This window comes from Asterias amurensis, chromosome 12 (genome assembly GCF_032118995.1).
Source record: "Asterias amurensis chromosome 12, ASM3211899v1".
Lineage (NCBI taxonomy): Eukaryota > Metazoa > Echinodermata > Asteroidea > Forcipulatida > Asteriidae > Asterias > Asterias amurensis.
In genome coordinates this window covers 18512138-18526777 of record NC_092659.1, presented here as the reverse complement: position 1 = coordinate 18526777, position 14640 = coordinate 18512138, and the positions used below count along the sequence as shown (strand labels likewise).

The 14640-nt window shown below is 40.2% G+C and overlaps 1 protein-coding gene across 1 annotated transcript; it reads left to right on the top strand.

Moving 5' to 3' along the window:
- The first annotated feature begins 376 nt into the window (after nt 1–376).
- LOC139945597 (organic cation transporter protein-like) lies at nt 377–14563 on the top strand. The gene is made up of 10 exons (XM_071943006.1): nt 377–805; nt 3758–4150; nt 6032–6262; nt 6381–6580; nt 7051–7386; nt 8093–8227; nt 12518–12603; nt 13264–13384; nt 13653–13725; nt 14292–14563. The coding sequence occupies exons 2-10, from the start codon at nt 3791–3793 to the stop codon at nt 14511–14513; spliced, it is 1764 nt and encodes a 587-aa protein (XP_071799107.1). The 5' UTR covers nt 377–805; nt 3758–3790; the 3' UTR covers nt 14514–14563.
- The last annotated feature ends 77 nt before the right edge of the window (nt 14564–14640 follow it).

The following is a 14640-nucleotide window of genomic DNA, read 5'->3' as shown; positions in this document are numbered from 1 at the left end:
GCGAAGGGTACGACAACATGTTAACATTCTTAATCTGACGGCTGGTAAACGGCTGGTCAAAATCAAAATACACTGTCTGCATATCAACAGGACTATGATTTGATGCATTGCATGGTGAGTTATCACCCGTTTGTGTGTATCTGCTTGTCATTAGAGTGTGTTCTTGGAAGAACTGTCTTGCTATATTATACTCGACTACCGCAGAGTAGATTTATCGGTAGGGTCCTTTACGAAACCACGGTTTCGGCTTTGGGTTCGGCTTCAGGCTCCGTCCTCTCGTCTGAAGCCCTGAGCACGTACGCAAACCACGCGCAATTGTCAAAACAACTGCGAGCGCCAAGCTAGCCTGGGCCGAATCTAGAGCCGAAGCCGTGTTTTCGTATAAAAGGGACCCCAAACCGAAGTTTTCCGAAGCGGCATAATGCGTTTGGTCCACTGTGTCACCGACACCCGTACCCGGACAATGAAAGTCACCACCCTCGCCGCACAAACAAAAACACAGCTTGCCTCGGCGTCTGGGTATAGGACTATACTCCAGCAGCCCGAAATACTCTCATTGCCAGGGTTGAACAAACACACTGTGCATCACGGCTGCTACTTCATTCCCCATCCAGGCACCACTGTAGGATTGAGGTGTCACTACTTTTTCCAGTGTCATACCCAAATAATTATTCTCCTGGTTCCTTTTCAGTGGTGGTGGGATTCAGGGTCGATCAGGATAGTTCTTGCGGTGTATGTTTCGGAAAATTATTTAAAGATCGTTGAAAGTTTCTCAGGGATCGAACTGAACGCATCATTTAAGCGGGTGAGTAGATATTATATATTTTCTTCAAAACTCACTGTGAAGTTAGAGCTTTTGGATATGTGTGAGAATAAATGACGCAATGGTGGTATCTATATTTTGTTCGGTGGGCTGGTAACGAAACGAGCAGATGTTTGGACTTTGACATGTTTTTTTTGTTTTAAATCATTATGTTTGGCCTCTTTTCCAGTATTGATTGGCTTTCGATCATGTGAGGAAAGTATTAAATCACAAATTCAGAGGCCTGTAGTACGGCAAACTTAGCCAGCTAACCCAAGAAAAGACCAAACTTTCTTACAACTTTTCTTACCATTCGAGATCATGTCTCAGAAGCAGATCAGGCATTTTCTCTACATCAGTTGAAGAGACAGATCTTAAGCTTGAGGTTTGACCCAAAATGCTGACGTAAAAACAAACTAGTAAAACAAACCCGACAACAGTTGGAAAGTGGTTGCATTCCTCTAAACTGAACAGAGTTATTAATTAAAAGGTAGAGATGGTAAAACATGCGTTTTTTATTTTAGGAAATTTGAGACGATGAAAAACAAGATGTATTTGTTGACAACATTCTTCCGTGAATAAATCACAGATAACGTCATTACGTCACAGCTTACGCAGCTTACGTAACATTTATGTCGGATAACGTTTTTGAACAGATGCAGCGTGGTACTTTAATCCCGTAACTTTTAAGTTGGTCTTGTAACTGTTTATAGTGGAAGTAACTAAGAGAGGTATGTCGTAAACCACAAATTCTTTTAAGAACAAACATTATACGCAATACGCAAAAGTGATTTCTCATTGTGAACTCTCTTACCGCAACGTTTACATTATGTCAACTATTTAGCAATTAAGACCGCCAAAAAAAGTCCAGTAATTTACCAACTTTCTCCCCATTTGGCGGTCTGCCCTCCATCAATGCATCTCTGTAGCTTGTTTAATGTTAAAACAACACCCGGGGCCATAAATCAATGTTATTACACATTAGTTATACAGTGTACGGTAAATAACCCATGACCTTTTACACATGAAAGTACAAGTCATATTCTGTACTATATTTGGCTCCCAGCTAAAAGGGTTAGGGTTAGGTTTAGGGTTAGGGTTTAGGATTACGAAAACCCATTTGGGGGTGTCTGAACGTGGGGATGTTGGAACAGGTGCCAAATCCACCATTACGGAGTTTTCGATAAAGATTACGGTGCGGCTGTCTTTATTTTTCCATTCAAAAACAAAACTGAGGCTGGAAGAAAAAATAATATAGTTCCTTTTTTTGTACTGAGAATATTTGTTATGCATTACTGGTATTGACGTACAATGAACATGTCCGACATTGTGACAGCGTGATAAAAAAAATCTACAAACCTGTACTTGCGTAGCACTTCACAAATACAGACACAAAGATTACAACTTAATTCAGCCCAGATTCATGAGAAAATAATATCAAACTGTACATGATTTGTGTAAAACTTTTCAAAGAAACACAAAAAATCACATTCAAGAAGACGATGACATGAGTGGGCGAAATGACATTGGTATTAATCTTATTACGTGATTTATCTGGGAAAAAGCCCCAATCCGTTACTCAACCGGTGGTTGTTCATAAGTGGCCGGCCCTAATCCGCGCTGAGCTTGTGCCACTTAAACGTTACTAACAAGAGTATAAGTAAGTATTGTTTGAAGCTTTGCATGGTGTGGAAAATCTCTTTACGGATGAGTGTTGGCTCTGAAATGAACCGGTTAAGTTAGTACAAGTACCTGTCACTTAAAGAACCCTAATACAAACATAAGCTAAGCCTAAACGTAAATATAAGTGCTCAAGTCAATAACTGTGCAGCGAAAGTATCAAGCTGTCTGAGCATTTAGTCCGCCATTATTGTGTCTAGGCTACAGTGTTGTTCGTTAACTTGCAATATGCAACTGTTGAACCGAGTGATCGATTCAGAACCCCCCAACACATTTTAGAGGTTATCACAACACGGTGTTACTGCAAAACAGTATACTGTCGTATCTCCACAATGCAAAGTTTCAAATCCTACTTTAAATGCATTTCGTTTCATCTCATGTATGGAACATGCACATGCGCCATCTTGAAAAAAATATATCACAATGCATCTGGCGTATAACAAATAAATCAAGCTGTCAAATATGGAGGCCATGCATGTTGTAGTTTACTATGCCAGGTTGTTGTATAATAGATGTGAAATTTGCATCCGGGATAAAGTTTTTGTTTACCCATACACCGAAGTGTGTAAGCACTGTATAATATACTCAGTGCTAACACTAACAGTGCTAACAACACACATCGGTGTATGGGTAGAAAAGTGTCCACCATATCTAAATAAAAAAGGGGGAAAAACTAGTGGTTGTCGGTGTGCCCTTAAATCGGTTCTCACCAAAAATCCTTTAGGCGCCAACCATGCGGAATGAGACACACAATTGGCCTATTTAAAAAAATGGTGGATAGTGGACACAATAATAGGGGATTCCATTGTTTGATCCCAGTGAAGCGATCCCAATGAAAGGTGAGTCTGATCTTTTGTAAAAGGGTTTTGATAACTTTTGTACATCATGAGTTTGTTGGCCAGGAAATTGAATCCTTACTCACTTTAAATTAGGATGCTTGTAATATAATTCACCTGTAAACGTTTCAGCTTCATTAGTCGTAAAGTTTAGGGGAACAAAAGTGAAAATCACAAAAATATTTTCAGGAGAGTCGCGTGCGCATGTAGGCTACGCGTAAATACATTGTAGGCCATCCATGGTAAACCAATTTTCGTCTCCCGAGACAAACATTATTATCGTGACATTCTTTACTCATTTTTCAAAAACTACAGTCTAGGGAGAAAGCAGGCCAACCCAGAATAGACTGGACAACGGCCTTAAAACTGACATGATGATGTCCAGTACTTTTAATGTGCAATGATATCGACTTCTCTTTGTCATACTTAATAATTATAGCTCACAAGTTTACTCACTGCTTAACTACTCACCATGGATGTAGATGAAGCATTCCGTTACCTTGGCAACTTCGGTCGCTACCAAACCTTAGTCTTCGTCGTCGTAAGCATCATGGGGACATGGTTCCCGGCTTGGCAGATGATGGCTATGGTGTTCACAACGGATGAGCCATTTGGTTACCAGTGTACGAGCCCTGGAGCTCCTGCTAATGGATCCCTTTTGTCTTACTCTGCAAACTTCTCGGAAACTGGAAGAGATAATGAAACAGCCGTTGAGGAGTGTTACGTTGTTAATGATGAAATGATGAAGAATGGTTCGCTGGTATCCAACCAAACAACTTGCACAGAGTGGACCTATTTGATGAAATATGGAGAGACAACAGCGGTCAGTGATGTAAGTTAGTTCTATTTTGGAGCGCTATTTGAGTTTTAAACTTTTGATAAAAATTTGCTGAAACCAGTTTACAGATCTTCTAAAAAAAAATATAAATTAAAATATGAGATATATGAAGTATCGGCTAGGTACTATGTAATGAAATATAACTTTTGTCTGATTTCAAAATATGAATTTTATTTTTTACTGTGTTCTGCTTGGCCAAGAAATGGACCAGGCCCCCTGGAATCTAAAAGAAATATCAGTTTAAATCCTGACCCAAACTTTTATCAGATTTGGGGAGCCAAGCTGTTAATTAGCGCTAAGGGTTACTCTCTCTCAGCCTTCACAAGCACCCATATACTCCTGTGTTAAGAGAAGCAATATATGGGTAAGTTTCTTGCTCATCAAGTAAGTGTACAAGAGTTGTGACCGGAATTCGAACCCGCACTCCGATTACTACATAAAGGCCACCAAAACTTGATTCGCATGCACTAGACTTTGGCCTCAACACATCACACAACATTCACACGAATCTCTCTATGTATTGATGTATAACACATGGCTGAATGATCGATTTGAACTTGTGCTTCCAGCGCGAATAAGGAAACAGGTAGAGAACTAAGCACCTAGCGTGGGGTTAAAAGATCAGTGTTTGCACATCAGTGGTGTATGAGTGAGGAACTAGACCTCTGTTCCATTTTTGAATAGAAGCTTGGATGCTGGCCGACATCACACATACCACTACTGGAACAAGGTGCAACTATTCACAGGGGATACATGTTTAAAGGCATAGTCAAGAGCTGCAACTTTGCAAAAAAAAATAGTTAATGGCCTGTACTGACGTTTCGACCCCAGCTGAGTTATTCTCGAAGGCTGAAAAGGGGTTCAAATTTTTATTACAGACAACATGTATGCAACCAAGTGAAAACATCCACCAATTGAACAACGCATAGACATTTTGAGTATTACTTTGCAGATCTTGTGTTGTGTTCGACAGACTCATTTTGTTAATCATTGACACAACAAGTTGTTCATTGATAAATAAACAGAGATAACTGCAACATCAGTGGCTTTCAAACTGTCGTTCGTAAAATGGACACGAACAAAATGTGTAGCTATGATTGTGGTTGTGCACACAATGTAAAAGGAGCTTTCTGGCACAGGAAAACAAGTGTTAAAAGTTTGTCTTAAGTTTTGAAAGAAAGTTGTTTGAATATTTAAATGTGCTCTGCCTTCGCGGAGATTGCCCGGGACTGGTCTGCCTGTTAATTGCTTCGTGTGATATGGGCCCTTTAGTATTTCCTCGGGACGTGTCCATTTTGTATATTGGACCTAGACTTCTTACAATGGCTCAACATGAGGTCGGGTGCGGCGGTGGTGACGAAGGGAGGTTGGCATGCACATTTTAAGCCACTTCGTTTCTATCCTTTGTTTAGATTATGCTTTGATATCCTAAAGAAAAACAACTTTTACCGAAAACAGCAGCAAATTTCCAGTTTCATGGAAAACAAACCCAGGCCATTACATTTTTTTTAAGTTAAACTTCAAGCTGTTTTTTTTTTTTCAATAAAATTTATTTTTTATTTTGTACACTAACAAAACCTTTAAGTATTAAACATGGCCGATCACCATCGTATGAAGCGGCGTTGACTGTATGTTAATATTTTATGTAATAAGACTTTTTAAAGGTGCTTTTACACAATATCCCTGTTCATTTGGGCATTCTTTTAGACCATTCTTGCCCAAAGTGTCCAGATTGGGACTCGAACCGCCACACGCTGACGATTCAGTTTCAGATTCAGATTCAACTTTATTCTAGATGCTGAAGTAGTATTTTACATTTCTTTCGGAAACTTAACATTTCAACACTACACACGAATTCTTGAATTATTTTCTTAGCTGAATCTTATCTGCGGACGAGCCCTACTTCCAAAGACGGCCCAGTCTATCTTCATGGCCGGAGTCCTCGTGGGTTCCTTGCTCGCCGGGACCCTGTCGGACATGTTGGGCCGTAAAACGGTCCTCACGGCGGCCAGTTTGCTGGAAGGAATATTCGGTTTCGGTCTTGCCTTCGTCTGGACCTACACCGGGTTTGTCGGGATGTGGTTCTTCGTTGGGATGTTTGAGCAGGTTGGTGTTCTTGTTTTAAAGATTTTTTTTTTTCGTGAGGAAAAATTTACGTTCTTTACCATTTTTTCATTTGCTACATGACATGGATATGACCATGATTTTACTTTTTTTTCTCAAGGGACTAAATATAATCCAGTTTGTGCTAATCATCGAGATGTTTTCACCGGAGAAGAGAACCTTTGCAGGGTGCATCAACGGCGTGTTTTGGGGTATAGGAGTGACACTCCTCACGCCCATCGCCTACTTCTTTAGAAACTGGCGTCACATGCAGATTGCTATCTCGTTACCGAGCCTGGTTGTAGTGCCGCTGCTATGGTGGTAAGCAAGCCGCAATGTTGGACTTTTTAGGACGCTGGGTGGCAGCATACATACCCGGTAAATTCAAACGTAGTCCCACATACATTGCAGAAAGTACTGCATGTTAAAGCGCCTTAGCGGCACTGTGGCGGATATGTGCGCTACTATCAGTAAGTTCATTGTTCTCGGTAATGTGTACATCTTCAGAACTACGTAAACAATAACAATTTATCTTGTAAGACTGCTGCCACCAAGTGTTCTAAAGCAGCTCAAAAAGACCTCTATTTAAACTTGCATGTGGCATTATGAAAAACAGAACGATTTCCTCCCTCGTCGGTTCACCGCAACCGAAACTCTACTCTCCCCCTTCAAACCGTATATAAATCACTTTTCACATAGCTCTTAGCGTTATCTTTCTGAACATGATAGTGTCATAAATTCATGAAATGTCTTCAAAAGAAAACATTATTGTTCGATTTTTTCTTGACAAGGGTTTCCTTCGAGTCGGTTCGTTGGTTGGTTTCCAAAGACCGGGTGGAATCTGCCGAGAAGATTCTGCACCGAATCGCCAGATTAAACAAACTGGACGCACCGGACAGTTTCTTGGAAAAAGATGACTCAAGCAAGCCCATGTTCGCACTCACAGCGCAGAGTCCCTCCACAGATGACAACAAAAACGACACCAGCCAAAATGGCGACCGAAACACCAACGAGGTCAAGATAGTGACCGGTGAGCGCCCTCTGCCGCCTGGTAGAGGCTTCAGACTGGCAGACTTACGGAACACACCGCTAACCGTACGAAATACTTTCGTCATGCTGTTTAGTTGGTAAGGATCCACAGATTCGTAAAAAATACCAAATATGCAATTGATTTTACATGGATTGAAAAGACCGGCTGAACACACATTGCCTTTCACCTCTGTGGACCCCGGTTCGAATCCCACCTCAGACCGGAGCCTTGCATGTGGAATGGGGTTTCAGTCTTAACATGATTGCGTGGTTTCCCCCCTTTGTGGTTTTCTCCCAAATTTAAAACTGAGCATTCTTCTCGTTTCATATTTATCACGTTATTTGCGTGTATGGTTCTGTCGTATGTGTAGTTCCTCAAAACAACAGTGGGCGCGTTCGTTTAGCTTCCCTGGGTCGACCCCGGTGTGTGACGTTCATCGTGGAAAAAGAAAACGCCACACACCGGGGTCGACCCAGGGAAGCTAAACGAACATACCCATATGAGGACTTAAGTAGCATTACAGCATCAGAGTCCGGCTTTCTCCAGAAGATGATCAGAGAATACTGATCGAAAGTCGAGTTGAAACCAACGGTTCTTTTCAGAACCACCCCAACTCAAATAGAGATTATCATTACATGGCGTTATCGCAAACCTTTACAAGTCTTATTTCCACCATGCACAGTTTCAAATCCTAATTAATAACTCAAACAACAATTTCTACCACAAATTTCGATTGTTCTCTCAAAGCATGCCGTAAAACAAAATGCGTGAATCCAAACTCTGAATAACCCCCTTTTTGACAGGATGGTGAGCAGCATGGTTTATTATGGGATGTCACTCAACAGTTCCAATCTAGCTGGGGATAAGTATCTAAACTTCTTCCTTCTTGGTCTAGTGGAGATTCCAGGCTATGTGGTTAGTTACTTCATGCTAGAATGGTAAGATATTATACACACTTTTTTCAACTTCATACATTCAGCGACAAATTACTATAAATAATTATAAATAATTGTTATAAATAAATATCTTGTGTTTAAAGAAAGATAAATATATATATATAATTAATCAATGGTTTTGTTACTCAATTTGTTACTCGCAGTAGAATCGCAGCGCAAGGCTCGTAGTATCGCAGCGCAAGGCTAAACTTGTAACATAAACAAATGTGAACAAAGAAAAAGGCCGAAGGAGAAAAAAAATCATATTTTTAGCATTTTGTTTATATATAAAAAAGAGAGTATAATGAAGAGAGAATAATTATATATGTTCAAGGGTTTTGTAACAAATACAGTTCTAGGGGGCCGGTTAACACATGAAATGTTTTTTTTCTTCAGAAAACTGTTTTGAACTGATACGATGGATGGTACAAGAACTTGAACATAATACTCGAGTGATAGATTTAGCTAGCTTGCTGATTTTAGGGTTGAAATATTATTTACACTAAATACTTTTTAGAGCGATGTGCATTTTGCTGATGTGCGTTCCAACGCGTGCTCAGGGTCAATAGAATCGGCTACCTTAAGTCCGTGACCGGGTCCAGAATCAGAATTGACAAACATCTAAAGAAAGATTGGGACCACCGACCTATTATTATTACACCAACGTTCGGGTGACTGCTAGACTTCAGTTCAAGTCACTTTATTGTTTGATGTTAATCTTGCCCAGAAGGCATTCCGGTGAACTGGTTTCAAAAGGCGATTATCACAAACTTACAAGAGGATAACGACAAATGGCGGTTTGATTGCAGGTCAATTTGACTCTACGTTATGTCAACTGAAACACCAAAAAAGCAGGGCATTTTAAAATTGACTGATTTTCCAGGTCACTGTTGGGTTGAAATCCTATATTTTATCTTTCTAGCTGTATCTGACATTGTCTGGTATATCTCCTTCCACGATTGGTTTGAATGTGATTGCTCCGTGCGTGAGAAACCCCTCCCAACTACGTGCCTTGATTCGTTCAGGGGTTGATCCTTGACAAGTATTTGAACCGTTCAGGAAAGTCCGCTTCATAAATGTTGAACTTTTGCCCGGTGTTCATAGGTTATTTAAGTTCATCTGGTGTTGGAATGAACTGCCAGTAAACGACCCATCAATGGGTTTTTCTCTACCTGTCACGCAAAGGACGTTTATGAATGAATCATATATTGTATTGCAACATTAAAGGGTGCACTATAGGCTATTTTGGCCGAGCGGTAAATATGGTAGTGTCAAGTTCTGTTATTTAGAGAATATGGGTTCGAATCATTCCGAGGTCAGTTGCGACACTTGTCCTTGAGCAAGGCACTTAATCATAATGGCTTCTCCCGACATAGGAGTACAAATGGGCACCAGTGAGAGCAGGGGGCGGGGTGGGGGATAACCCGCGATGGACTGGCACCATGTTCAGGGGGAATAGAAACATATACAGTTGCCTGATATTACCTAAACAACACCCTAGCTATGCGCCATATTGGCTCTGGACAAACTTTTATAAGTCAATAATTTGTAGTTACAGACGTTTTGTCTCTTCAAATTAATAAAAAAGTCAATTTAAAGTTCACATCAAGCAACGGATGTGGGTAAAAAAAAAACGATTTAAAGAAGCACTCAGCAGAACAAATCTGATCGAATATTTTTAAACCCACTCCAAAACGATGGTACCTGTTCTATTGAAATAATGTTTACCATAAATGCTTCTCTTCACATGGGAGTACCACGAAAAGCCTGCTGTACAGATGTATACAACAAAATCATTTTAGTGAAAGTAAAAGTCATTTCATTTTTTTTCCCTCATCTCGTTTCTTTACTCAGTAAAAATACAGCAACAAAAGCGATCGAAACTTTAACGAAAATAAAATGCAAAATTGCAAGTCCATAAATGCTTCTCTTCACATGGGAGTACAAGAGAAGCCTGCTTTGTATTAAGTTTCTGGAAAAGTTTGTTTTCCTCATCTTTCAAGACGATTATTCTTGTTTCTTACTCGTTAAAACTACAGTAACCAAAACGATTTAGAATTGAATGAAAATAACAGTGAATGTTTTAAGCATAATACAAAATTCAATTCGTAATACGCTACGTCCTTTCCCACGACAACATTTAGAAGCACTGTTGATCAAATCGACTGGCAAGTAAGTTTAATTTTTCATTGGCAAGTAAGCTTCATTTTTCATAAGTGTATTCGGGACTGATGTTTATGTCACTGACCTCTGAACATGTTGAGCAATTAGTTACCTTTCACGAGATTAACGGGACGCAAGGGAAAATATTAAACAGAATTCTCAGTGGGCGAGCAACTTTGTAAATAGTGGTCACAACAGCGGCACACCGGGGTGTGTTGTACCCTTAAATCACCACGGACAAAGAGGGGAGAGGTGAACACTTAGGTAACAAAAATAATATTCTGAATACGTTACAATAGACAAGTTTTGTCCACCAAAAGTTGCCGGATTTTTTCCTTATTCGGAGGGGGAAAAAAGGGCACTTGTGGGACCGTGTATTGTGAGCGTGTAACCGCGTGGTACTTCCAGACAAGGGAGTATTAATCTTTTGTTGGTGAACACAAACTTTATGGTCACCGATTTAACGCCTTGATGAATATTATACTTTGGATGGGCTCAAAAAGGGATAAAAACGAAACAGAGAAAACTTGAGGATTTGGCAAAGGTCTCAAGGTCATTTATAGAGTTGTTCAGCGGGATATCTGGGATGTAAAGAGAGGTTTTTTTTCGTTTTACACAAAAAGTTTCCACTGCAATGGCCTGAAGTGGTTCGGTCAATAAAAGTGTGACTCAACAACAACTTTGAAAGGTGTACTGACCGAAAAGTCGAAAGGTATCAATTTTATTTGAAGCAATGAAAGGGTCAAATATAGCTCGTTGACTTCCTTATCAATGAGTATAAGCAATCCCTTTCTAATTCAGACAAAATGCTGTTGTTCCATGCAACCCCAACCCTACCCCCCTAAAAAAAACTAAAAAGAAACAGAAAACTACAACAAATTCGTTTAAACAACCCTAACAGCTTTTTCGTCAACAGCTCAACTCTTCGAGCCTTTAATAGGCTAATCCATAAGATATTAAAATATTAAATATATTTCTTGTGACATCTGACCTACATGAGTTATCACATGGCCCACGGGAAGATTCTGAATCAGATTAAGAACAAAGGAGTCATACAACTTCCCTAAATAATCTATAAAACATTACACAAGTTGCCGACCATTTTTATAAGTACAGCTACCAACTCTGAATCACATTCAGTTAAGTTAGACCATGGAGGAAGAAAATGGTTAGACAGTGCTTGCCCGTTTGCGTCCCAACCGTTCAACCTCTGCCCATATCTCTATCTCATAATCTGTCCGGTTGCAATTGTGTTGTTAGATAACACAGAACAACCGTCCGTAGCCATTTACTTAAAAAAAAAAAAAAAAAAGAAAAAAAAAAAAATCGTTTTTAAGGGGCCTTTTCGAAACTACGACTTGGACCTATGCCAGTGCTGAGGCCGCCCGAGTGAAGCCAATAAGCAAAGCGCACGTTTTCAATTACCCGACGAAGCCTGAGCCACGCTTAATACGTGGTTTAAAAACGGCCATTATCAACCGCCAACCGTGAGGACGAATTTAAAGAGGCCTTCTGAAGTTCAAACATACGGACTGACCTCACTGCAAAGTTTACCATTGATAACAAAGCTATCAAATTAATAACGATATCACTGATAAATGAATTCACTTTCCAATGCAAAAAGTAAACTGATACTTAATGGAAAGAAGTGGTAATAGTTTATAAAAAATTAAAAAAAACAGTTTTTGGAAAGCCTGTTGGTAGAGTTTGTGTGTGGTGACAAAGTCAAGGCCTTCCAATGTTGGTGGTCAATACGATTTGAGTGTAGACCGTCTTATATAATAAATATAAACGATAACATGACCTTGTCATTCAGGCGACAGGCAGACAAGTCTTTGGTCAATATTATCTTAAGTTTTTTTTATTGTTTTTTTTTAGTATAGATAATGGCGGACACTAATATAAGTGGTGCTCTGTTATTTAGTTTGGCTCTACACACTGACAGACCATTTAACCCAAACAAAATAGTGCTATTGCAACGTCCATCATATCTACAAATGGATAGTGGACTGTCTGGCCACTCTAAGTTTGACTTGATGTGACGCCATCAACGGCAACGGAAGGCGACACAATATATTCAACTTTTACCTTGCAATCCCCGTTGTATCATTATTTTCTTACTTTTTAAAGGTGGGGAAGACGTCCTTCTCTCAGCCTCGCCCATTTTATCGCGGGTGTTAGCGGAGTCTTATGCGCATGTATTCCAGTTACAACCGGTGAGACATATATTTGTATACGATTTCAGAAAACAATTTAATTGCACGTGTACTTGTAATGTTTTGCTGACGCCAAGTGGCCGGACAAGCACCAGACTGAAGCTCTGGTGTTCTGATCAGCAGAATGTGGGTTCGAGCTCCGGTCTTGACACTCGTGACCCCGGTAGGCAAGACACTTAACTACAATTGCTGCATTTCAATCGGGAAAAAAATGAAGACGTATGTCCCTTTTCAATAGTAGCCCGTTCTATTGCCACACAACAAATATATAATAATATATAAAACTTGTTTTGTGTAATGTTCGTACAGAACCAGTATGGCATACTTTGTCAGTGATGATTGACCCATATCTATATGATGTGTCCTCACATGGTACTCCTTTCTACCCGAGTAGATTTTTGTTAAACTAGAGATAAGACTAGTCTTAGCTCTTTTTGAAATCCACCCCTTGTAAGTCTGCTGCCACCAAGCGTCCCCTTGACGCTAAGATAGTTATACATTGTGTAAACCCACAGCCTCGCTACCATGGGCAGCGCGCCGAATCGATACCTCTCGACACTAATTTTCGAGCAAGGCATGCTGGTAAAAACATGCCGCGGTGAGATCGATCGCCCCTGGGAACGAGGTTGGTAAACCCATTATTGTGTCTTTCCTTTTTAGCTGGCGGTTTTGATATGACGGCTGTCATCACCACATTTGCCTTGATCGGCAAACTGGGCGTGACCATCAGTTTCTGTGTTGACTTTGTATATGGTGCAGAGATCTTTCCAACGACTATAAGGTAAAACGAATCTGCCAACAGAGGGCTCAATTCATGCTAATTTCAATAATTTTCAGAGGCAACCCACGCCCCATTTTTGTTGTTGTTGACCTTTGAGCTTTACGCGCAAAAAAGTACCACGTAAAACTTAACTGGACGGTGAGGTGATTTTGATTATTCAAGGTAGAACAACAGAGGAAGAAGATGACACAAACAGACATGTATACACTTTTAAACGCCAGTGGATATTATTATTATTGCTGATGTTCTTATCCACCCCCTTCTCCAGAAATGGCGCCTTTGGGTTCTGTTCATTTGCCGCAAGGATAGGAGGCATCTTGGCACCCTTCGTGCTTTACCTGGTAAGTATATACCAACCTCAAATCCATGTATTCAATACCTTAGTAAGTAACAGAGCGCCACCACGTGTTTTTTCATGAGATGTTTACTTTAAGAGAAATGCAGGTGGTTAAATTTAGGCTACACTAGGCCCCTGTCTTTATCCACAAGGATAAGACGGTTACTTGCTTTTCAGTTTCATTGGTTCCAATGATTTCATTGGATAAACGTGCAGTGACGTAAGCTTTCTTTATCTGCGTTTTTTGATTGGTCCGATTGGCAGCTGCACTTGCGGTCGTCTGCATATGAATCTAGGTGAAAAATGCAAATGGACGGAGATTGACCTAAATTTTGAGGCTACTCTCTGGCCTTAGTCACGAGCCTCGACGTCAGATGTGACGTCAGATGGTCAGGCTACATACATACGGCATTTTTAAAACGCCATTACGTCAAGAACACAGCACATTAGGTTGGGTATAGAAATGCAATGTGGTACATGTTGTTGAAGTTTGCAACACTTGGGTACTTCATTTGGCAATTAAAAAGTTTCAAGATTGTAGTTTTGACATCTTACCTTTTCTCCACACAGAAAGATGTGAGTCCCTTCATACCTCTGAATATCTTTGGAGCTCTCTCGTTGATTGCGGCTGTGATCGTTCTCGTCCTTCCAGAGACCCACAAGAGGGCGCTACCGGAAACGCTGACAGACGGTGAAGAGTTGGCTCGTTCAGCCAGGCCGCCATATTGCCCGAAGTGTTTCTATTTCAGACGGAGAAGAATGTCAGATACGGAATGGAGAGCTGCAGAATAATCTAGTGTTTCAGAAACATCAAAATAAATGAAAAAAACAACAAAAAAAAACACACAAATCTCAGTAGTTTCGGTCACTACACAATAGTTTAGTGAATCGCTGTCTTTACCAATTACTGCTGACTTTA